Genomic DNA, 25,322 nt, shown 5'->3' with positions numbered 1-25,322 from the left:
TAAGGAACAATTCAAGCTTTCCACTTTTGTGTGTGTGTGAAATCACAAGTAAGTAATGAAGTATGTTAAAGAGAAATATTAGTTCAAAAAACTAATTTTATGAATGAATTAGCTAGCAAGAGACAGGAGGCCAGAAAGGCTTATGTATTGTAATAGTCTAGTGTTAGTCACTCAGTTGTGTCTGACTCTTTGTGACCCCATTTTACTGTAGCCCACTGGACTCTTCTGTCCATGGGATTCTCCAGGCAGGCATACTGGAGTGGGTTGCCATTTCCTTTTCCAGGAGATTGTCTCGACCCAGGAATCGAACCTGGGTCTCCTGCATTGCAGGGCAGATTCTTAACCATCTGAGTCACCAGGAGGGGTAATTGTGGTACCAACTAGATGATGGCAGTGGAAGTGAAAAGGAAGGATCGATGTAAGAGATTTTGAAGGGGTAATTGACAGATCTTATGATGTGGATGGGGAAGGGGAAGAGGGATAGAAAGGCGTCGGAGACTGATAGCTAAGATTTAGAACCTGAGTAATTGGAGATGTCATTATTTGACAAAAAAGGTGGGGGGAGAATAAGAGGAAGGATTCTTTTGTTGGGGAAGGATGTGACTTCAGATTTCGACATGTTAAACTTGTTTTGAAAGTGAGACAATATGCGCATAGTTGGTAATTTTGTTTCAGAGTTCATGAGATTTGTCATTTATCAACCAGAAGTGACGGTTGAAGTTCTGATGGAAAAGAGGATGAGAACACCATGGGACGCACTCTAGACAAAAGCAGGCACACCTGATTTTAACTTTAGGGAATGTTCGCTTTTAAGAAAGCAGCAAAAGAGAGAGAAAATGGACTGTTAGAGTATAGGAGAATCAGTATTCATTTGTCATTCTTTCATTTTTGTTACTCTCTCATTTTCTTTTTAATTCACCCTATGAATTCAGGATTGTGTAAGATCAGGCAGCCAGTGTTAGGTGCTGCAGAAAAGTTAAGAAGACCGAAGCATATGGAAGAGCCAGTAGGTTTTGAAATTAGGAGATTTCTTTTGAAAACAAAGATACCATGAAGTAAAATGGTGGTGATAGATTGAAGGAACAGTACCGTGTTCTGAAGAGATTAATGGTGAGCAAGAAAAAGTAGCAGTTGTAGATTATTTTACAGAGATGTTTAGCAGTGAAAGGTTGAAAAAAATTTAGGACAGTAGGTATAGGAGTAAATAAGTTCAAGGTGGTCTTTGTTGTTACTTTTTTAAAAAAATAAAGAATATAGGATATCTGTATATGTTTATCTTTAAAGGGGAAAGAGTTCATGAGAAGGGAATATGTGAATGATAATAGTAATAACTAATTTGTATAGGGGTTACTATATTGATATCCTCATAATCAGCAACAAGATATTGTGAATATGGTTTGTAATTTTTTCTTAATTGAAGTATAATGCCTTTACAATGTTGTGTTAGTTTCTGCTATACAACAAAGTGAATCAGCTATATGTGTATAAGTAAGTAAGTAAGTGAAGTCGCTCAGTTGTGTCCGATTCTTTGCGACCCCATGGACTGTAGTTCACCAGGCTTCTCTGTCCATGGGATTCTCCAGGCAAGAATCCTGGAGTGGGTTTCCATTTCCTTCTCCAGGGGATCTTCCTGACCCAGGGATCGAGCCTCGGTCTCCTGTATTGTGGGCAGACACTTTAACCTCTGAGCCAACAGAGAAGCCCATATATGTGTGTGTGTGTATATATATATATTTTTATATATATCCCCTCCCTATAGACTCCCTCCCCCCACCTAACCCCCAGTTTGTAATTATTGATGTGTGGAGTGTACCAAGGAATTGAGATAACTGTTGATTTATCAGTGCAAATATAGTTCGATTCAGTTCAGTCGGTCAGTCGTGTCTGACTCTGTGACCCCATGGATGGCAGCAGGCCAGACTTCCCTGTCCATCACCAACTCCTGGAGTTTGCTCAAACTCACGTCCATCAAGTCAGTGATGCCATCCAGCCATCTCATCGTCTGTCATCCATTTCTCCTGCCTTCAGTCTTTCCCAGAATCAGGATCTTTTCCAACAAGTCAGCTTTTTGCATCAGGTGGCCAAAGTACTGGAGCTTCAGTTTCAGCATCAGTCCTTCCAATGATTATTCAAGGTTGATTTCCTTTAGGATTGACTGGTTTGATCTCTTTGCAGTCCAGGGCACTCTCAAGAGTCTTCTCCAACACCACAGTTCAAAAGCATCAATTCTTTGGTGCTCAGCCTTCTTTATGGTCCAACTCTTACATCCATACATGACTACTAGAAAAACCGCAGCTTTGACTATATGGACCTTTGACTGTATGGCAAATATAGAGTCTCCAGGAAATTATAAGTAAACTGCTCCACAGATGAACAGAAACCAGAAATGTGAGCAAATTTTCTGGTTAAACTTGTTTGTATGTCTCAGTGTAGTCCAGTTTGACTTCCTATTGTTTGGGTTACTTTTGGCTTTAATCGCTAGTAATGGGGCTACTGTTCCTTCATTAGAAACTGAGATACTTCTCATGATTTTCTTGTCATTCTTTAGACCTTCTAAAATGTTACCCTATTTCTTGTAACAGACTGAATGGTTTACCTTTTCATGTTAATCTTTGTATGTTTAAAATAATTGTAAAATTTAAATGTTTCTTCAAGCACATAGCTCAATAATACTGATATGTACCTTGCTCCGCGTGAGGCCTATTACATTTCTTTTTGTACAATTAGAAGACTTATTCCTGTTGGCTTGCAACTTTCTCGTATCCCGAGGTGCCCAAACAGAAATTTGCTTCTCTATTTTTAGGCACTCATAATTTATTCTTTGTTTTGAAAACTTGCTTGGACATACCTATCATGTTAAATCTCAGTCATTGTGTGAAATAGATATTGTAAAGCTGTTTGATAGACCCAGAAAACAAAGTTTAGGACAGCTACGTTGTTTGGGATTACAGAAAGTAATAAAAATCTGGAAATTGAGCCCATATTTTCCAACTGCAAGTCTTGTCCTAGTCCTCTTATTGATATAATAATTGTTGTGTGTGTGCTCAGTTACTCAGTCATGTCCAACTCTTTGGACCCCATGGACTCCAACCCACCAGACTCCTCTGTCCGTGGAATTTTCCAGGCAAGAATACTAGAGTGGGTTGCCATTTCCAACTCCAGGGGATCTTCCTGACCCAGAGATGGAACCCTTGTCTCTTATGTCTCCTGCATTGGCAAGCGGATTCTTCACCACTGCACCACCTGGGAAGCCCCAATATCATGATTACTTTACATCATTTACTCCTTACAACAACTTGACCTTATATTGTATTTCAGGCTCTTCTTTTCATAGAAATAGTATTCCAGCCTTATTTCCTTTTTGGAGAAGGAAATAGCAACCCACTCCAGTGTTCTTGCCTGGAGAATTCCATGGATGAGGAGCCTGGTAGGCTATAGTCCACGGGGTCACAGATAGTCGGATACGACTAAGTGACTTAACGCTTATTTCCTTCTAATTTGGCCACATAGCAATACATTTTTTATATTTTCATATGTAATTTTAAATTGTTTTATTATTTGCAGATATCAGTTCCTTTTCAACTTAAGAAAATAATTAAAAACTTATAAACAACTTCTATGAAATGGAACAAAGAATTTCCATATATCCTTCAGCCAGATTTATTTATTGGTAACATTTTGCTGTTTTCAGTTTATTATTTTCTCTCTCCTTCTTTCCCCATGTATATTTAAGTATGCACACATACACACAAGTCTTTTTTCTGAACCATTTCAGAGTAAGTTGCAGACATTATGCCCTTTTACCCCTAAAATACTTCAATATTGCTTAGGAAGTTCTTTTTCTTTTAAAAATTGGTTGTTAGGGACTTCCCTGGTAGACAGTGGATAGGAATCTGCCTGTCAGTCCAGGGCACATGGGTTCAATCCCTGGTCCGGGAAGATTCCACATGCTGCAGAGCAACTCAGCCTGTGTGCTTCAGCTGCTGAGCCCACTTGCTGTAGCTACGGAAGCCCCTGTGCCTAAAGCCTGTGCTCCACAATGAGAGGAGCCTCTGCAGCGAGAAGTTCCAGCGCTGCACCTAGAGCGTAGACCCTGCTCGCCACAACTAGAGAAAAGCCCGTGCACAGCCACGAAGACCCAGGGCAAACAAAAATCATAGAAACACATAAACTGCTTTAAAAAAAAAAAGAAGGTTGTTAGATAAATCCAAGACTTCCTGGTGGTCTGGTGGTTAAGGCTGCGTGGGCAAGCACAGGGTCCATCCCTGGTCCAGGAACTGAGATTCCGCATGCTGTACAGTGCACGCCCCACTCCCCCAAAAGTTAGGGCTTTGTGGGTAGAATTCTTTTATTTACTTTCTCAGGTGTGTTTCATAGATGGATTATATTGTTTGGTGTGAGACCTGCGATTTAACTGAAATATTTTTTCATCAGTGTTTCTTTGGACCATTTGTTACTGCCCCTTTTGGCTTTGTTCTTTTTGGCTCTCACCTCTGGTTTCTGACACACCTAATTCAAGTGTGAGAGCTTTTTGCCTTACCCTACATAGGCCATTCAGAGCCTGAGAATCTTTTTCTGCTACTGCCTTTTTCCCCTTGGCTCCCTGAACTCACGGGTGTGTATCATAGGGCAGGCTGAGTTTCAGTGAGCTCCTCACGTGGATGCTGCTGCCAAGTTCTTTTGGCTTTGAGCAGAGTGGAGGCTTGGTCCTTGTCATTCCTTTGCAGCAGTTAAGCTGAAGGAATGCTGCATGGCTTGTTGGAAATTGCTTAGTGGCCTCCGGTGGGGTGTGTATGAGGGTGTGTATAGAGAGTTGAGGGTCTTGTAGTCTGTGTGGGAGACGTGGGATCTTTCCTGGTGCTGTGCGCTAATCATCAGGCAGTATTTATTGAGTGCTTCCTTATAACTAGCACTGTGTTAGGAGCTTTTGGAATAGTATAATAAAATGCATAATTAAGTCACAGTAAGTAGTCAACCAATTCTGTGTCGTGTCTCCCACTTACCAACTTTGATTTGAGCAAGTTAATATCTTTAAGCTTCCCTTTATGCTTCTGTAAAATGGAACTATTAATACCTACTGATTGGGCTGTTATGAAGACTGAATAAAGAATGTAGGTATTGTTTAGCACATGTCTGATACTAGCTAGTATTCCATTTCATACAGTCATGGTCAGGATATATGACTGACACCATATAAAACAAAGAGTAATAAAAACAAATAGAGAATAACATGACACTATAATGTATAATCAAATACTTTAATTGTGACCTGTAGATTATAAATAGTCTGGGAATTTAGAGAAGGGAAAGAACATTCTTGTGCAACCATTTAATGTTCCTGTGCCTCAGCTTTTCCACTGAACACACTATAGATAGTGCTAGGTGATCTGAGAAGGATGAAACTGTTACAGCATTTTTGTTTTTTTAGGTCATCCATATGATGGTGAGAAGGAAAGGAGAAGCTTGGGCAACTGTTAGAACCAAATTTAATATTTAACATTCTTAATTTTTTCCTTATGTGGACCTGGCGGCCTTATAGGAAAACTTAAAGGTGAATATTAGAAGCATTTTCTTCCAAGGAAATTTTTGCCTCTTGCTTCTTTGGCATTTTAATTAGTTGAAGATTATTGTTGGTCAATGGATGGCCTCTACTGGTGACTGCCTTGGATATAATCTGAGGATTAAGTGATTTGTAACCCAAATTATCTCTCTGATCTCTGGCAGAAAAAAAAAATGTGACATACAAACAAACAGGGCAGAAGAAGATTTCTTTGTTTTTGGACTGAATATTAAGGACATATGGTTTACTCACCATGAAGGTTTCTCTGGGATGGGACATCTTTACTCAGTAAAGTGATAACATGCCCCTCCCACCTTTAAATAGGCTTTTATAGCCTTGGGCATGTAAAACACCTTTAAAATTTTCTGTACTCAAAACATCCAAAAGAAACTGTTTCAATTTCCCGGTTTGGTATGTGTTTACTTGGTAATTTTTTTCTTAGCCTGGTTGTGGAAATTTCACATTGGAGTTTTATTTTTGTCCAGATCAACTTTCTTCTCCTAGAAAATTTGAGAGAAGTCTCCTATGAAAGTAAGGCTGCTCACACCTTTTCCCCCTGCCTGTTGAGTGTTTCTCCTTTTTGTTGTTGTTGGGCTTATTTTTTTGGTTGGGGGAGGGCTATGTATTGTTAGCCAAGGTTTCAAGTTTATAGTGTGAGGTGAGGCAGCGTTGATCTTGGCAGAACAACACAAAGCTAGTAGAGTCATTAAGTGACGCAAGCTTTTGATTATTTATTTTTTTTCTTTCTGTTAAAGCTCTCTGGCACAGCTGGCTAGTCTGGTCACGGAGGAAAAGAGAAGAGATTTTCTGAAGTTGTGGATGGAATAATAGAAGATGTTTGGGACATACTAAAGAACAGCAGCAGAGCAACAACAGCAGAAACTCCATGTATTTCAGACAAACTTCTTAGCTTTCTGAAATCTATGTCAATTGCTTAGAACTTGGGTTTTTACTTGAGAGGATGATGGGACAATGGGACAAGGCAGTAGAAGGCGAGGAGAGTTGTGCTGGATTCTTGGTTGTCTGTCTGCCTCTCCTTCCAGTTGGGAAAATCTTCAATCCACAGGAAGCATTATAAACAAGCCTAAAGAACACACTCTACCCTGATCCTGAATTCTGTTGGAGTTGAGGATTACAGCCGCTTCACCAGGATTTTATGGAGGCAGTTCAAGAAAAATAGAAGGAAACAATACTTAAGGATTTCTCTGTTTGAATTTGTCCTGTGCCATGTTAAATTTTAGGCATTGTTTGGAACAAGTTGAGGACAGCTCTGGCTTGTGGATCTAAGGATGCCTGAGTTTCTTGAGCTACCTATATGATGTTTGAAAGGTTGTAAATTCAAAGTCCTTCAACATAAATTTGTTAAATTCTGGATTCTGTTTATATTAAGGACTTCAACAAAGACTAAGGACTCCCCCAAAGATACAAAATATTCTCTTGTTTTCAGCCTAAAACAGTAATGAACAGTAATGTCTTGGAAGAGAAATTATTTTTCAGGGGGCCGTGGTAGTGTCCAGGGGATGTTTGCGCCTCGAAGCTCAACCTCCATAGCTCCCAGCAAAGGCCTCAGCAATGAGCCAGGACAAAACAGCTGCTTCCTCAACAGTGCCTTGCAGGTAAGGATAATTTCTTTTTGGTGAACTTCGACTTCTAGTTGCTGATGCTGTATTTCTGGTTACTTTTTAAAATCTAATACTTGAGAGTCTCTGTTTGAGGTCAGCAGCTTAAGATCATTTTTTAAGTTCATCTCTGTGATCATAGGCAAGTCACTTTATCTCTTTGAGTCTCAATTACCTGATTTGTAAAAGAGATTAATAATGATAATAGAAATAATAACTAACTACTACTACTTGCCTGCCTAAAGGGAGGTACATGGACTAGGTCGTACTACTTGTTTAGTGATTTTGTTCCTGAATAGTCTCTACTGTTTCTCTTTTTTTCCATTTGAGACTAAGGTGTCTCATCACTCTGGTTGCTTTCCTCCAGTCTAGAAAGCAAAATTCCTTCCATAAGTCAAAGATTTTCAGGTATGTTATTCTTGTCTCATAATATTCAGGCTCTCAGCACACCCACTGATTGGGGTCGTCTTTGCCCACTTCTTTGTCTCCTTCCTCTGAGCTCTCCTATAGTATCTGATTAGATATGCTGGCACAGAGCTGGTAGAAAATAAATTCCCCTAAGTTGATTCTCTACTCTGAATTTTCCCTTTTGGTCTTGCTTGCCACATTAGCCTTCTCAAAACCCCAGTGTTTACTGTCTGTCTTCCTGTCCTGCCCAATCAGGGCCATAGTGTGACAGATTCATCCCTCTCAGTCTAACTTTCAAGTGATAACTTTCCCCTTTCTCTCTTCTTCAGAGTAAGAGTAAATTTTAAGATAATTATGCTTGGGTAAAGTATTAATTAGCTTTACACCTCAGATATATGAGAAAATAAGTTGTTATGAGAGAAAAAAAAAGACATGACAGTGTATTTGGTATAAAAAGCACTGGACTTAAGAATTAGGAGACCTGGGTCCGAGTTTTAGCCTTTCTTTAGACTAGCCTCGTGACTTTGTACAGGTAATAGTATTTTAGTTTTCTCACTTGTAGTTCAAGAATCTTGTCAAGCTTATTTACTTACTTATTTTGTATTACGAATTTTCATGCACACATCAACCAGGCTCAACAGTGGTTAACATTTACCAGTCTTAGTTCGTTCATTGCCGCTACTCAATTATAGAACATATAATTTATCCACATATACATATTTCTATATTGATACTTGAAGACATTGATAGTTTTGGAGTGCCTGTTATAATCTTGTTACAAGTTAAAAATAATTGTTTCTATGAGCTAATATTCTAACTTTTATGGTATGAAAGCTATGTTCACCACAAGTGTATTGAACCCATTACATTTATTATAAAAAGGTGTTACTTATTTGGGAGTGTAGCATATTTCAACAAACGTTGGAAATATATACCTATAGATACCTAAGTATCAATGTGAAGATGCCCCAGAGGTGTCTATTATCTGGTACACCTAAAGTGTAGTGCCTTTTCAGATATGATGCTTTTATTTTATTTTATTTTTAATATGATGCTTTAAAATGTTTTCCAGATAAGAGAAGCTTCCTAAGGCATTTATGCTATATATTACACTGTTTCTTTTTTAACTAAAGTTCAAAGTTTATTCAGATTTCCTAAGTTTTTTACATAGTGTCTTTCTGTGTTCCAGAATCCAATCCAAGATACTGCATTTACTTGTCATATCTCCTTGTCACATTCCTCTTGGCTATGATAGTTTCCCACAGTTTCCTTGTTTTGATAATCATGACAGTTTTGAATAGTACTAGTCAAGTATTTAGTAGGATGTCCCATTATTGGAATTTGATGTGATTCTCATGATTAAACTGGGGTTATGAGTTTTTGAGAGAAATACCATAAACGTAAAGTGCTGTTCTCATCACTTTCTGTCAAAGTTGCATTCTATGAACAGATTTATCACTGTTGATTTTACTGTTATTTTTTAAAATTCTGTTGACTTAAGGAGGTCACATCTCTCTCAGAAAGGTCCAAAAATGAAGAAATCTAACAAAGACAAAATTCCACACTACAATTCAAGCTTCTAAATAAGTTTTTAAATATTTTTGCTTTTCTTGTGTGAACCATTAAAATAAATCCTTATTCTGCAGTTTTTAACCCGTAAAATACCTCTTTAAGATCACATTTGATATATGTCATACTTGAAGACATTGATAGTTTTGGGGTGCCTGTTATAATCTTGTTACAAGTTAAAAATAATTGTTTTTCTCTGTGTGATCTACTTTATATTTGAATTAGTGTTTTTTCCATAATATGGTCATCTGTGCCTCTGATTGGATACTTCACTTTATTTGGACTTTTTTTGATACATTAGAATGAACTTTTCTCTTGAGAGTAATGATGTCTTCTGTGATTATTACCTATGTTTGCTTGACTTCTTGATTTAAATGGGGAGTTTTTGTAGCATAATGAAGTATCTTCCCTTTTCCTCAGGTTTTATGGCACCTGGACATCTTCCGACGTAGCTTTAGGCAGCTTACAACTCACAAATGCATGGGAGATTCCTGCATCTTTTGTGCTCTCAAGGTAAATACTTCAAACTTGTTTCCTCTCACTGTCATTAGGTTGCCAAATGATCAATATTGAGGTGGTTTGATTATTCAGATTGATGCTAAAGAATTTGTTACTACATTATCTGCCTATGGTTTAGTGCAAAGGATAGTATGATTAATTTTGCTTGCTTCAAAGAAATACTACTCGGTATTCTGTTTCTCTGAACCTTTTGCCCATACAACTCTATTTAATGTGATCGGGTACTATTTACATGTGCTTTGAGTATTTATCTTAAAAGCTAATACTAAATTTTCACTTTGAAAAAACAAACAACAAGCTGTTTTTCATGGAATTAACTGTTGTCTGTAAAAGCTAAATTTAGCAACAAACTGTTTCTATGAAGAAAAACCAGTACTAAAATTTTCCCATTTTCCGCATTCCCTAGTATTTCCCATTATCACATGTAATAGATTCTTTATATTGGTTCTGTTTTCATCTGACTCCAGTTTTTTCATTTCTGAATAAAGTGAAACTGAGGATTCATTTAGAGACAAATAAAATGGTGTAATGTGAGAGAGTTCTGACTCAGAGATTTTAGGTAAGTTGCTAAAGAGAAAGAACTAGGATGTATAAAAGGCCCATTCTCCATCAATTTTCCAACATGTATCCTCTCTGTTTTCTTGGCCCAGATATACAATGCGTTATTTGTGGTTGGATGATGAAGCTTCTAGGGTCGTTTTTCAGGCTCATGAAGTCTGAATCCTTGGTTTGTCACAAGGATGCTTGGTTGTGATCATTATTCACTTAGTTGTTTTTATATCTGAAAACAGGAATTATAACCAAAAACTCCAGGATTATTTCCTAGTTAAATTTGCAACAGCTGAGTCAAACAATTTTTTGGCCAACATCAGTTTGAAGTTTTAGTCCATGGTAGGCTGATATCTCTGGAAAGAGATAACTGAGACTTCTGAACTTTTTGCCACTAGGGTCACAGATATCTTTTTTTTCCCCTAATTCTTTGTTTGCAACCATTATAGCTTAGCAATATATAGAATATAAATCATTGAGGACCTCCTTGGCAGTCTAGTGGTTAAGATTACTTGTTTCCACCACAGGGGACATGGGTTTGATCTCTGGTTGGGGAACTAAGATCCTCTGTGCCTCTTGCTGCTACTGCTGCTAAGTCACTTCAGTCATGTCCGACCCTGTATGACCCCATAGACGGCAGCCCGCCAGGCTCCCCTGTCCCTGGAATTCTCCAGGCAAGAACACTGGAGTGGGTTGCCATTTCCTTCTCCAATGCATGAAGGTGAAAAGTGAAAGTGAAGTCGCTTAGTCGTGTCCGACTCCCAGCGACCCCATGGACTGCAGCTCACCAGGATCCTCCATCCATGGGATTTTCCAGGCAAGAGTACTGGAGTAGAATGCCATTGCCTTCTCCGTCTGTGCCTCTTAGTGCAGCAAAAAAAACAAAAAAAAATAAATTATTGGTTAATTGAGGAGTTTAAATGTGAAATTTTAATGAAACCAGATTTTTACAAGTTGTAACATTTCTGACTATACCCATTCAGACAGAAGTCCATTCAAAAGAGCATTTGGCTTGATTTTCTGAAAGGTACATTGACATTAAGTATCTAATTTTAGATAGACAAGAAACATAGTGATCCTTTGGCCATCAAATCCAAGGGAAGTCTGGTTCATGACATTAAAACCAAAAAAACAGGGCAAATTACTTGCTAGGGATATCTGAATCCTGGGGAAATACCTGGTAGGAGAATCTCCTACAGATAGAATTTCTACAGATAGAAAACTCCTATCTGTACCAGGAAGAGATGATGGCACTTACATGACCCTCTGACATGCCTTTGATTAGTTAGGACTGTGCCATATTCTTCACCGACCCAGACTGGACTCTGGAGAATTGGTTGTCCTGGTCTTATGTTTCATTTTCCAGAGGGACAAATTGTTACTTTAATATAAATCAATACAATTATATAAGTCAGAGAGATAAAGAAAACCAATCACCAGACTTTATGGGACACCTTCTGAGACATCTAATTTTTCAAGCTAGAGGGCTAAGGATGTATCTTGGGAGTTTTTCAGAGAAGCAGTTGCTTATGATAGGTAAGTAAATGGGCTTAGTGGATCAAAGATTATGATTTAGGACTTTCTAGCTCTGAGGAGGCAATGGCAACCCACTCCAGTACTCTTGCCTGGAAAATCCCATGGATGGAGGAGCCTGATAGGCTGGAGTCCATGGGGTCGCTAGGAGTCGGACACGTCTGAGCGACTTCACTTTCACTTTTCACCTTCATGCATTGGAGAAGGAAATGGCAACCCACTCCAGTGTTCTTGCCTGGAGAATCCCAGGGACAGGGGAGCCTGGTGGGCTGCCATCTCTGGGGTTGCACAGAGTTGGATACGACTGAAGCGACTTAGCAGCAGCAGCAGCAGCTCTGAGGATGTGTTGGAATTCTGGTGCTTTCCTCATCAATCACATCATTGCCTGGTCTGTCCATTAGATTTCTTTTCCTTCACTGATGGTTTTGCTATGTAAAGTGAAAGTTGCTCAGTCGCGTCTGCCTCTTTGTGACCCCATGGACTATATAGTCTATGGAATTCTCCAGGCCAGAATACTGGAGTGGGTAGCCTATCCCTTCTCCAGGGGATCGTCCCAACCCAGGAATCGAACTGGCGTCTCCTGCATTGAAGGCAGATTCTTTACCATCTGAGCTGTCAAATTTGCTATCTTGGAAGATTAAAAACTTGATTTTTTTTCCTAAAATGCTTTTCAATCCCTCAGTGCTAAATAAATGTTAAATAATTAAGCTCTAGTTTTTAAGTTTTAGAAGAAACTATGAGGGAGTATCATGGCCTAAGTGATAGAGAGGATTTAATAAGTAAGTCATGAAAAATACAAAGCTAAAAAGTTTGACATATTTTACTATAGAAAATTCAAGAACTTCTGTTCATCAGAGGATTTCATAAAGACAGTAAATATACAGGGCTACGAATTGTGAGAAAGTGTTTCTATTATATATAGTCAACAAGGATTGGTATCTAGCATAGAATTTAGAGAACTCCCATGAAGAATAAGTAAAACATAAAATGAGTCAACAGGAAAACTAACAAAAGACATAAGTAGACATTTCTCAGAATGGGAAAGCCAGTTAACTTTTAAGGATATGAAAGAGGCTTACCCTCTTTAGTAATCTCAGTCAGTTCAGTTCAGTTGCTCAGTCGTGTCTGACTCTTTGTGACCCCATGAATTGCAGCATGCCAGGCCTCCCTGTCTATCACCAACTCCCGGAGTCCACCCAAACCCATGTCCATTGAGTCAATGATGCCATGCAACCATCTCATCCTCTGTCGTCCCCTTCTCCTCCTGCCCTCAATCTTCCCCAGCATCAGGGTCTTTTCCAGTGAGTCGTCTCTTCACATCGGGTGGCCAGGGTATTGGAGTTTTAACCTCAACATCCATTGAGTAATCTAAAAATGTTAATTAAACCATACCCTTCAGATTAGTAGAAATTTAAAAGTTGGGTAAAATTGTTAACTAAAAGGTAGAATAATGAGAATTTATGTGCATTGTTGATTGGAATATAAATTGATACCACTATTTAGGAAACCAAGTTGTCATTGCATTTGTCAAACAAAATTGAGGTAACAGGTATCCTGCTGCTGCTGCTGCTGCTGCTAAGTCGCTTCAGCCGTGTCCTTCTCTGTGCGACCCCAGAGACGGCAGCCCACCAGGCTCCGCCGTTCCTGGGATTCTCCAGGCAAGAACACTGGAGTGGGTTGCCATTTCCTTCTCCAATGCATGGAAGTGAAAAGTGAAAGTGAAGGCGCTCAGTCGTGTCTGACTCTTCGCTACCCCATGGACTGCAGCCTACCAGGCTTCTCCATCTATGGGATTTTCCAGGCAAGAGTACTGGAGTGGGGTGCCATTGCCTTCTCCGAACAGGTATCCTGCTGCTGCTGCTAAGTCACTTCAGTCGTGTCCGACTCTGTGCGACCCCAGAGACGGCAGCCCACCAGGCTCCGCCGTTCCTGGGATTCTCCAGGCAAGAACACTGGAGTGGGTTGCCATTTCCTTCTCCAATGCATGGAAGTGAAAAGTGAAAATGAAGTTGCCCAGTCATGTCCAACTCTTGGCAACCCCATGGACTGCAGCCTACCAGGCTCCTCCATCCATGGGATTTTCCAGGCACGTGTACTGGAGTGGGGTGCCATTGCCTTCTCCGAACAGGTATCCTACTACTCAGTAATTCTACTCCTAGATATTCCCTGTAGAAAACTTCCTGTACGTACATACCAGAAGATATCTTAGAGGATATTTAAGGTAGTATTTTTCTATGATTACAGAAAAATGGAAGCAACTCATTCCAACTATAGTGTAATGAATTAAAAATTATGGTTTATTCCCAGAGTAAAATACTATATAGTAGTGATAATGAATAGTTGGCAGCTACATATATCAACTTAAATTAATCACAGAAGCATTACAGACAGTCCTTGACTTATGATGGTTTGACTTATGATTGTTTTGACTTTATGATGATACAAAAGCAATATGCATTCAGTAGAAACCTTATTTTGCATTTTGATTTTTTTTCTTGGGCTAGTGATACGTGATATGATACTTTCTTGTGTTGCTGGGCAGCTATAATGAGCTGTCAGTCAGCCACAGTCAGTCATTCTCTGTCAGCCACACAATCATAAGGTTAAACCAACCAACACAGTTATAACCATTCTGTACCCCTACAACCATTCTATTTTTCATTTTCAATATTCAGTAAATTAGATCAAATATTCACTTTACAGTAAAGTAGGCTTTGTATTAGATTGTTTTGCCCAACTGTAGGCTAATGTAAATGTTCTGAGCATTTTTAAGGTAGGCTAGGCAACCCACTCCAGTATTCTTGCCTGGAAAATCCCATCGACGGAGGAGCCTGGTAGGCTACAGTCCATGGGGTCGTGAAGAGTCAAACACAACTGAGCAACTTCACTTTCCCTTTTCACTTTCATGCACTGGAGAAGGAAATGCAACCCACTCCAGTGTTCTTGCCTGGAGAATCCCAGGAACGGCGGAGCCTGGTGGGCTGCCGTCTCTGGGATCACACAGAGTCGGACACGACTGAAGCGACTTAGCAGCGGCAGCAGTAGGCTATGATATTTGGTAGATAAATTACATATATTTTCGGTAGGTTTATTGGGATGTAATCCCATTAGTTTCCTAAGATGATTGGTTTTGTATCATCTCTAAGAGCAGTAGAGATGCAATCCCATTGAATGAAAAAAGCAAGTCACTGAAGACTGCTAAACTATGATTCCATTTATATACAAAGCAAAAACAGGCAGAACTAAATAACATATTGTTCAGGGATACATACATATGATAAAACTGTAGAGAAAAAAGGAATGATTTTCACAAAATTTGGGATAATGGTTACCTCTTGAAGGTGGAATGGGAAGGATATAATCAACTGGGGAGTCTCAAACTCAATTTTTCCATTTTTTTTAAGTTGTGTGGTAAGCACATGGGCTTTTATTTATTATTCTTTGGTTGCATATACCCATCATGTTTCAGCAATGTAGAAAGCCTAAAGTGTAAAGAGGGAAACAAAATAGTCTGTATTCCCTCACAGGGGTCATCATTTCGTTTTATGCCTCCTCTCTGGTCTATGATATTTCTAGTAATAAGTCTTTTTGCCCACCATTTCAGTAAAAAGAGTACTCCCCCCCATCCTTATATTGCCTTTCAATCTCTAATATCTTCCTCTTTGTTTGAACCTAAGACTGCCCTGGAGTGATATTTTGAAGTTACTCCCTTCTTATAACCCTGGAGTGGGCTTCCAGTTGTCTGTTAAATCACTTTAAAAGGCAAGATTATAGACGTGTAAAACACTAATTTCACACTTCCTTTTCCCTTCCTCTCCTTCCCAAGACTGTGTTTCCGCTATGACAGTAGATAGTGCACATAGTATGCCTGCTTCTTAGATACGCATAGAGGACGTCATTCACTCTGCCTGGCTCCCTTGTCACCCCAAACAATAGCATAAAGATAGGTAAAACAATAACACATCCCTTTTGAATCAAACCACATCTACCTGTCAGAACTCTTTTAAGAATTTATCTTCTTTACAAAGTTTTAAAAATATTCTCTCTATGCAGATCTGTGATTGACTTAACAATGTTTGGCATGGCTGAGTGGGTTTCTTCTCTCTTGGTGTTATGCTCAGTGCCTGGACCTTAATATAAACACAGCTTTTCTGGGTTCATATAGTCTTTTAGTTGCCATGCCTTCCTCTAGGTGATCTTCCCAACCTAGGGATCAAACTCAGGTCTCCCTCATTGCGGGCAGATTCGTTACTATCTGAGCCACTAGGGAAGCCTGAGTCTTTAGTAGTTCTTGGTGTTTTTGTTACGGAGTTTGGGTATTGCCTTTTTCTTTTCTGTCTTATATTCTCTCTCACTTTGTCCTGTTTAACAGATTTTCATATTGTGACATTTAGCCTCATACTTTTTTTAGTAGGTCCACTAATCTAAGCCTTCATGCCTTATTTAGTAAGGGAAGAGTGAGATATGCAGGGGTTGAGGTGGTGACAGGGAGGGTAGTCGGGGATGGTAAAGGTCAGCTGGTGAAAGAGTGAAAGGCTAGGGTTCTGTCAGCATAGCAGTTATATGGTATCCTGTGGTTAAGTTACATGTTGACTTTGAGGTGACCAGTTTGGGCATAATTCTATATTTTTTTCTCTGTGAGTATAATTGTAAGTATTTTTCTATTTAAAAAATTAAGGGAATATTTGATGAGGCCAGTAAGAATTCCTTTTTGCTGATACTTCATGACTTGTTTGCATTCTTTAGTGCTAAGTTTTATACATAAAATTCTTATTTCTTAGATTTTTTTTTAAAACAAGAGACTCCAGAATCCCTGAAGTTGAAATAGTCTGTAAAACTTGCCAATTCTATAAAGTCAGAATTCTTTATGTTAGAGCATAATTGCTAATCTCTAGAACCTACTATTAAGGGCAAAAAGAAACAAACATGTTCCTAGAGGAGTCAGAAGTTAGCCAACTTTCTCTTAATCTGATGTTTGGATGAAGGATTTGCCTTTCCAAGTCTGGCTGAAAGATATGTATCCCTGCTCTTTCTCCAGTTGTTTTTTACCTAGCACCTTAAATATACATTTACTATTGGCCTTATGTGGATACATTTGGATCATGTCTTTATTTTATTTTTTCTTTTGGTCTGTGAACATCTGTCAATAATCCTGTCTTATAACCTTCACTGGTACAGTAGAATATGTTGTGTCCAGTACTTTTTGGTGGTTTGTACACAAAACCACAGAAAGGGACTAGTTTTGATAGTCCATTTCTTTTGGTCCTGTAAAATATACTGTTGGCTTTTTTTTTTTCTGTGTTACTTAACATTAAGTCCCTAAAGTAATTGCAGCCCGAAAATCTTCCATGCAAATTATTAATGAAGAATTTGTTAGTCTTTCTTCTTACTTTGAACCAGGATTTCTTTCAACTCTGATTTAGCAAATAGAAGGGACTTGTGTGCTCATTACCCTGTCCCTTCTAAAACACCAAATTTACTCCCATCTAGTATTACTGACCTAAACCGTTTTCATGCCTATAGCCCAGAGCTCTTACTCTGGGCTAGAATCTGCTCGTACACCCTGGCCCCCAGGGTATGACTTTACTTTAGTGTTGGTTTATTTATTTATCTCTATCCAGAGGAGGAAATCCGTCCTCTGTACTTAGTATGCCACAAAGATTTTGTTCTCCTTCCAGGGATTGTACTAGAGGCTTTGCAGTGCCAGGATGTAGGACAGAGTGTTTTTTGTTATAGGCAAAGAAGAATGCTGCATTGATTGATTAAATCCAATAAATCTTCTCAATTAGTGAATTTTTTTTTTAAGACTTAGTATAAGGCCTAAAAGCGTTGGAGAGGTGGTGATGATGGAGGTAGGGATGGAGGAAATAGGTTTTTGTCTATTAAGGTGTCCTGGAATGTATAAGTCTGTATCTGTAGAGCAGTAAGACTTTTGTGAAGGAGCAGTAAAGTCTATGTTCTGCTGATTGCTCACTTGTTAACTGGGAGGAAATTTGAGGGTTAAGGGAACAAATCTCAATATTTTTTGATTTTGTACCATGTAGCTGTTCCTATACTGGGGACTGAAACTTACACATAGGGAGTAAAGTGGTGTAAGGAATTACAGTCTGGTCATTTTTGTTTGTTTGTTTGTTTTCTGTAGATTTTAGGAATCTACATTCTTCATTGTCTTGTAGTCATTGCCACTATCAGAAAACAATAAACCCATTATCCTGGACTGACTATGTAAGCCAGGAAATTAGATTTCTGGTATGTTACCCAGAAATTTTAGCTTGTAACAAACAGCCCTCACATAAGGAAGGTCCTTATATCTAAGGCAGTGTCTAAGTTGAACTTCATTGTTTTGCCTATTTGTGGAATATGACTATTTTTGTGATCTTTCGGTTAACCTTTCTTAGTCTTTTTTTTTTTTTTTTAACTGTTTAGCCACACTGCATACATTGCATGCAAGATCCCTGACCAGGGATGGAACCTGTGCCCCCTACAGTGGAAGCACAGATTCTTAACCACTGGACCATTGGGGAAGTCCCTAACTTTTCTTAGTTTTAAAGTTGTATTAGTCTGTCCCTAAGGTTTCTGAGTTAATTTAACGATTGACATAACTTGGATAGTATAAAACTTAAGCTCTTATCCTTTTAAAAATTATATATGTGTGGCTGAGTCTCATTGCTGTCCACCTGAAACTATCATGGCATTGTTAATTGGCTATGCTGCTACTCCTAAGTTAGTTCGGTCATGTCCAGCTCTTTGCGACCCTATGGACTGTAGCCCATCAGGCTCCTCTGTCCATGGGATTCTCCAGGCAAGAATACTGGAGTGGATTGCCATGCCCTCCTCTAGGGCATTCCTGACCCAGGGATTGAACCTGCATCTCTAATGTCTCCTGCATTGGCAGGCAGGTTTTACCACTAGCATCACCTGTTAATTGGCTATACTCCAATATAAAGTTAAATAAAAAGCAAAAATGAAATTCTAGAGTTCAGAATTTTACATGATATTTCAAATAGAGAATATGACTACAGGGAAAAATTTAGTAGATCACCATGATTCTTTCCTTTCCAGAGTTTATGGCAGAACCTGAAACTTTTACAATCTCACAATCCTTGTGCTTGTCCGGAAGGTTTCCGTGTTTTATTTCCCCATGGAGTGAATGGTTAGGATATTGATTCTCAAAATTTGATTTGAATACTGTTGGTAATCTATATGGTCCTACATTTTTTATCTTGGCAAAAACTAGCAGATTGACTTATATTTTAGTTTAGTTTAGCTCAATATTAGTTTATGATTGCCCACTGAAAGCAGTACTATTCCCTGATGAGTCTGGCCTATTTATGCCTCTGTGTCTACCTGTCCAGTGTCTTGAAGTCTTGGTATTTCTATCTGGGTCTCTACCTTTGTGTGTATGTGGGTGTCTTTTTTGTATGAGTGGGAGGAATGAGTGTGAAAGGTAGTTTATGATGGTCTTTTACTTCACCGCTGCAAGTCCAAGGTTTTAGATTATGAACTGAGTGCAGATAAAGCCCTGAACTCATTGGGAGATAATGGTATTGATAACTGAGTTTAATTTAAAGGAACTGATATAGGGTATGTGGTTAATTTTCTAATTAGGAAGTCCAGAGGCTATTTTAAGACGTAAGGTTAAAGAATCCCAGGAGAGAAACTGGCCAGCTGTTTTCTGCCTCCCCCAAAGTTTGAGCAGGTGTTTCTGTTGAACCAACTGGATAGCTTTTTCTAAGACTGTGGTAATAGTATTATGGTTATGTTTTAAACTAGAAGTGTTCTTATTTTTTAGAGGCATCTTCTGAAATATTTACAGATGGATAATGTCTGGTATTTGTTTCAAAATGGTCTGGGAAAGGGGTGAGTGGGTGGGTGGTATATATAGAATAAGCTTGGCCACAGGCCAATAATTGTTGAGAATGGATAATGGGTACAAGGAAATTTATTGTGCCGTTTTGTCTAACCTGATATGTTTGAACTTCTTTTCAACAAATGTTAAAAATCCAGTGTTACTCTTTTGGGTGCCAGAATGGTAAACATTTAAACATTCTTTCTCCTCTTGAAAGAAAACGTTCAGCTTTCTTTTGAACACACAAAACTAGGGTGAAATTTCTCTCTTTCAGCAGTCAGTGACCCACTAGGAGTAGCTCCTTTATCTTCCTTTCAAAGGATTGTGTTTACAAACAGGCTCACTTGGCCATATCTAGGTTTAAGATTTATTTACGTGTATGATTTCCAGGAGGTGTGGGGAAAAAAAAGATAGTTATAAGAGCCAAAATTATAGATTTGGGAAGCTCAGAGCAAGAAGAGAAATCCAGAGAACTGAGTTAGTAGCAGTGTGTAACATGCGTCATGCCCTTGTATAAAATATTGCTGGACACCTCTCAGAGGTGAGTTGGACTGCCAGCTAGGGCACTTTCCAAAAACCTTGGGTCCATAAAGCATCAAATTTAGTGACAGCCCTTTTCCTTGACCTGTATCTTCCCTACTCATGACTTCTTTTTGATACAAAGCTAGGAAGTTCTGAGAGAGAAATAATCAGCTATTCCTTGCTTAAAGACAAAGTCTGTGTTTTAGGGGAAAGAAAAAAAAATCTCAAGCAACAGCTGCATTTGTACATGCCAAAGTACAAAGACTTTCTGTCTTTATGGCGCTTTTATCTTATTTACATGGTTTTTACTAATCCAAATAATTATATGCCCATGTGGGTAGAATTGTTTTGCTACTTGATCCAAGAGAGATGGGTGGGGAAGCACCTGCTTTTAGTCATTAAAGTCTTGTTGCTTTTGCACCACATCCAAGAAAATAGTTAATAAACAAAAAGTAATTTGCCTTTTCCTGAGAATGGAAAGGAACACCTCTTTGGTTTCACTCTGTGAAGAAGAGCAGAGAGAAACCTCAAAGTTGGGTTTTCTATTTATTGAAATGAAACTGACAGGGACCCCACAGAGGAAAATGATTCCTGGGTTTTGGTTCTTCCTGCCCTCTCTCCCTCTCTGCCATAGAGCTCAGCAACTGGAAGAATACCAGTTTTTGTTCCTTACTGGTGCTACCACCTGTTCTTATTGCTGAACTAAATGTTCTTGGCTTTCTTTGGTGTGAATAGGATCTCCCTCTGGGAAAGGTGGGAGGAGGGCGAAAAAGGGAACAGGAGAAGGCTCGTTCCAGCCTTGTGCTCATGTGAGAGGGACACACAGAGTTAGTGTGCTGCCCTAACAGAGGGGCTTTGTGCTACAGCTTCTTCCAGAGCTGTGGCTTCACAGATGCATGCTGGGCAGGCTTAGGCTGCTTCATCCCTGATGCACAAGCTTGTTCCTAACAAGACCGATAATAATTGAAATAAGAAAAGAAAGAATATGCAAGCAGAGGCTATTCTGAAAAGATATTCAGTGTGTATGGAGAAAGCTGTCTGTAATTAAGAGGTTAAAAAAGAGTAGCGTGGGGATGATGCCGCTGAACACAAGTGCCAGATCTGTTGTTGCATATGCACTGTGGATGCAGGCAGAGCTCTGACTTTAAGTCTTTCTTTCCCTTGTTATCTAGGTCATGGGAAATCAGCCTCTTAAATACAAGCGGCAGAATAGAGAAGAGTTTCAACCTTCGTACCCAGATCTCAGAGACTGAGGAGGTAGCTCAAGGCAGAAGTGTATCTGACTCAAGGCCTTTCTTCATAGGTCAGTGCAGGCAGTAACCTAAAATAACTCCCAAATAGAATGGTAATGATAATAACAGTTAGCAGTTAGATAGCACTTTCATACTGTCAGACTAAGATATAAGTATCTAAGATATAAGTATAAAGATAGATAATTTATGTAATCCTTAAATAATCCTAGGAGGTAAATACTATTATTAATTCTCTTTTAGAAGAGGAAACTAAAGCCTAGAGAAGTTAAGTAACTTGTCCAAGGTCATATAGATGATAAATAATAGGGCTGGGATTTTGAACACAAATAGTATGTTTCCAGAGTCCATACTGTTATGCTATGCCATCTCGCCATGGAGCTCTGTCCTTTCTCAAACAGGGTCATCGGAGCCATAAAGTATTTTGAGTGGCTGTTTTCTTAATTCTCTCTAGGATGGTAACATAACTATGTGTAGGAGAGAAGTTAATTCATTGGGAGCTGTTGATGCCTTCGAGTATTAAGGCTTAATTCTTGAGGAAACCCAGTTGAGAAAGACGAAAGGGGATGTAATTTGCATTTGTTGTGTTTGTACAGAACTCTCCTGAAACTAATTTTGTATTGGTTTGTTTTGGAACTGACTGTGGGCTCTGAACAAAGGACCAAACCTTATCTGTCCCTTGCCCAAGAGCACTGATGCCTTACCATTAATGACTGAGAAGAATGACAGGTGGGAATATGTTAGTGGTTACCAAGTTTGGCCCTGCTAAAGAGACTCTCTTTCATTATATCATCAAGTGTTCAGATCACCATTTGTACAAGCAGTCACTACTTCTTTTCCTACTTTCCTTTTCTTTTTTTCTTCACATTTTCCCAAGTTTCAAAATACCATTGGTCACTTGGTCGGTATCCAGTTGCCCTCTGGGAGTGTTCAACTGTGGACCTAGACCTTTCATTCTGGTCTAGTTTAAGGGGTCACTGATAGATGTTCTTTCACTTCCAGCAACAAATTATGGAAGATCTTGCTCTGCCTTTACCTGATCTTATAATAGACTTTTTAAAGCTTTCTAGATCAATCTAAAATAACTTAAAAGTAATTATAAGAGACCTCTGTCCCCAACTCCATGCTTGTTAAATAATACTAAATATGGTTTGTTGGTACTGCCTCCTTCATATCAAAGACTTGTTTATAGGCAAATAATAGCCAGGTACATGGTAAATTGTTCCCAAGTTACTATAGGGATAGATGTTCAATGTGTATGAGGTGGAATGATGATATTAAGAAAATAGGGTGAAGAAAACAGTTCCTACTTGAAATCAGAAGAATGAGGTTTAGTCCCATTTTGCTTGAACTGGTTGTATTACTTTAAAAGTTTTCACTCAAAAAGTTGATTCTTCATCTGCTTAAAAAGAGTAGGGACTTAGTATTTTCCCTTGATACGATCTACCCATATAAAATCATTCATTCATTTAAAACTAGATTTTTTAAAATTAAAAAAAAGTTTTTAAATTTATTTATACGCTGTTTTAGCTGTGCAGGGTCTTCCTTGTTGTGTGGTTCCCTGTCCAGTTCCGGCGAGAGGGGCCGCTCTCCAGCCGCAGTGTGAGGGCTTCTCACCCTGGTGGCCTCTCTCGTTGCGGAGCACAGGCTCCAGGGAGAGTGGGCTTCAGTAATTGTGGCGCTCAGGCTTGGCAGTTGCGGTTTCCTGGCTCTAGAGCCAGCCTCAGTAGCCATGGCGCACAAGCTTAGTTTCTCTGCAACATGTGGGACCTTCCCAGGCCAGGGATCCAACCTTTGTCTCCTGTATTGTCAGGTGGATTCTTTACCACTGAGCAACCAGGGAAGCCCGAAAACTAATTGTTGATAGCCTTTTACCTGCCAGTACTGTTCTTGGTGCGGGAGTATAGCAAGGAATTAAAGGATAGAAATTGCTGACTTCATATTCTAGGGAGTGCAGTTAGACAATAAATAAATAAAATATATGGTATGACTGTTGGTAACAAGTGCCATAGGGAAAATTAAAACAGGTAAACGTGGGAGGTTTAGGAAAAGTGGGTGAGGCTTGCTGTTTTAAATAGAGTGATCAAGGAATACTCTATTGAGAAAGTAATGTTTGGATAAAAATCGGAAGGGAATGAGTGACTGAGGCACTACAAGTAAAGTGTCAAGTAAAATGAGGACCAAGAATTAGCCATTTTAGGTTGATGGGACCTCTTATTGTTAGCTCACATAGGTAGCTTGATAAAAGTGATCTCATTTCTCGTCTCATTCGTAAGTCTGAAAAATAACCCTGGATTTTTTTTTTTTTATATGAATAATTACTAACAAGGATTTCAGGAGAGTGACCTTCTTTGTCATGTTGATATGTAACTCACTGTTGGGGGAGTAGTTTATCTGGGTGGCTTAGTGTGGATCTGGGCTGTGTGATGTCAGCAAACACATTCTAATCTCAGGGTGGAGGGCCTAATACCACTGGGGAAGACACCTCAAGCCAGGTGTCACTTGTTGCCACTCTTTGTTTCCATTCTCTGCATATCACATTCACCATTGTTTCAAATACAGGTAAAGATGGAGAAGGCAGATACATTTAGTTACACCAAAATAAAAAACTGCTGCGCTTGAAAGATACCAGAATACTAGAAGAGGTATTTGCTCTAAGTAGTGCTCACAGAAGACCCAGAAAAACTAATGCAGTTAGAAAGACTAAAATTAACCAGTTTGACTATATTAATTGCTGACAAGGATACGGGGCAGTTTATTTATATTCATGCACTGGTAGAAGTTTAAGTTGCCATAATCTCTTTATAATAGCAAAAAAGTGGAGACTGCCAAAATTTCTGTCAATTAAAAAATGATAAATAGATGTGATAGAGTAACCTGATGTAATGCATACAGCAAGGAGAAGGGATGAAATGTGTGGATAATTTCAAAAATAATGCTGAATTTTTTTTTAAAAAGTAAAATTCAGTGTGATACTTTTTACATAAACAAAGAACATATACACATAAGCATACTATATGTTATTGAGAGATAAATATACACACACACACTTACAAATATATATAAAGTATTAAAAACAAAAGATTGTGCTATGAACTCATGATAGTGAGTGACTGGTCTTAAAGGAGACTTTAGCTGTATCTGCAGATTAGAAGTAAACATGATAGAATGTTTATTTCTGAGTGTTAGACATGTACGTATTTGTTATTCCGTTTACTTTTGGGTAATTTTATGGTGGCTAAACAGTTTAAAAGAAGAGGGCCAGATTTCATAGGATGAGTCACCAGAGAATAATTAACCAGTTTATTGACGTGTAATTTATCTTTATTTACTATAGACCATTTATCTCTTTATATATCAGAGGAAATGAGGTAACTGCATTTCTTTAATGCATGACAACAGTTTCTCCTAATGTGTCCTTAATGGTATATCACATTCAGATGGAAGAGCAAGGATCCTTATGAGCGCATGTCATGCCCATTCTTATGAATCTTGTTTTTCACTTTTTTTGTTACTTACTGCAGGCATATCAACTCCTGGAAGGTACATTTGGTTCCATAGCTATAAGCATGGAGATGCTAGCATGGCAGACTGGGATGCATAGAAGCTGAGTAACAGCATTGTGCTTTTCCCCTTGTCTAACCTCTTCTCCACAGGGAATCTTTAACCAGTTTCAGTGCAGTAGTGAAAAAGTGCTTCCATCTGACACTCTCCGCAGTGCCCTGGCAAAGACTTTTCAGGATGAACAGCGTTTCCAGCTGGGAATTATGGATGATGCCGCGGAGTGCTTTGTAAGTGCTGGCCTCTGGCCCTCTTTGATACGGGGTAAGACTGTGGATGGCCTCCATCAGGGACTTGTTACTTTACTGTGCTATTTACTGTATTCCTCATCTCTACAGCTGGCACTAGAATTTCCCTAGTTTCTCAGAGCCGTAAGTTGTCTC

At 38.9% G+C, this 25,322-nt stretch overlaps 1 protein-coding gene across 16 annotated transcripts in view; it reads left to right on the top strand.

The window, feature by feature from the left end:
• Positions 1 to 25,322, top strand: part of USP54 (ubiquitin specific peptidase 54) — a 130,166-nt gene that overhangs the window by 62,954 nt on the left and 41,890 nt on the right. For 15 of the 16 annotated variants that reach the window (XR_011253018.1, XM_069572070.1, XM_069572074.1 and 12 more), the window contains 3 exons: positions 6,316 to 7,176; positions 9,577 to 9,669; positions 25,035 to 25,169. Coding sequence is in view for 15 of the 16 variants with exons in the window: in XM_069572070.1 (XP_069428171.1) it covers positions 7,030 to 7,176; positions 9,577 to 9,669; positions 25,035 to 25,169 (375 nt within the window). In the remaining variant the exon portion in view is untranslated. Of the gene's footprint in view, positions 1 to 5,428; positions 5,552 to 6,315; positions 7,177 to 9,576; positions 9,670 to 25,034; positions 25,170 to 25,322 lie in introns of those variants that run through there. The other variant, XM_069572077.1, reaches the window with a different exon arrangement.

This window comes from Ovis canadensis, chromosome 25, assembly GCF_042477335.2.
Source record: "Ovis canadensis isolate MfBH-ARS-UI-01 breed Bighorn chromosome 25, ARS-UI_OviCan_v2, whole genome shotgun sequence".
NCBI classification, from domain to species: domain Eukaryota; kingdom Metazoa; phylum Chordata; class Mammalia; order Artiodactyla; family Bovidae; genus Ovis; species Ovis canadensis.
The sequence above is the reverse complement of the archived record's forward strand: the minus strand, read 5'-3'. Positions and strand labels throughout refer to the sequence as shown.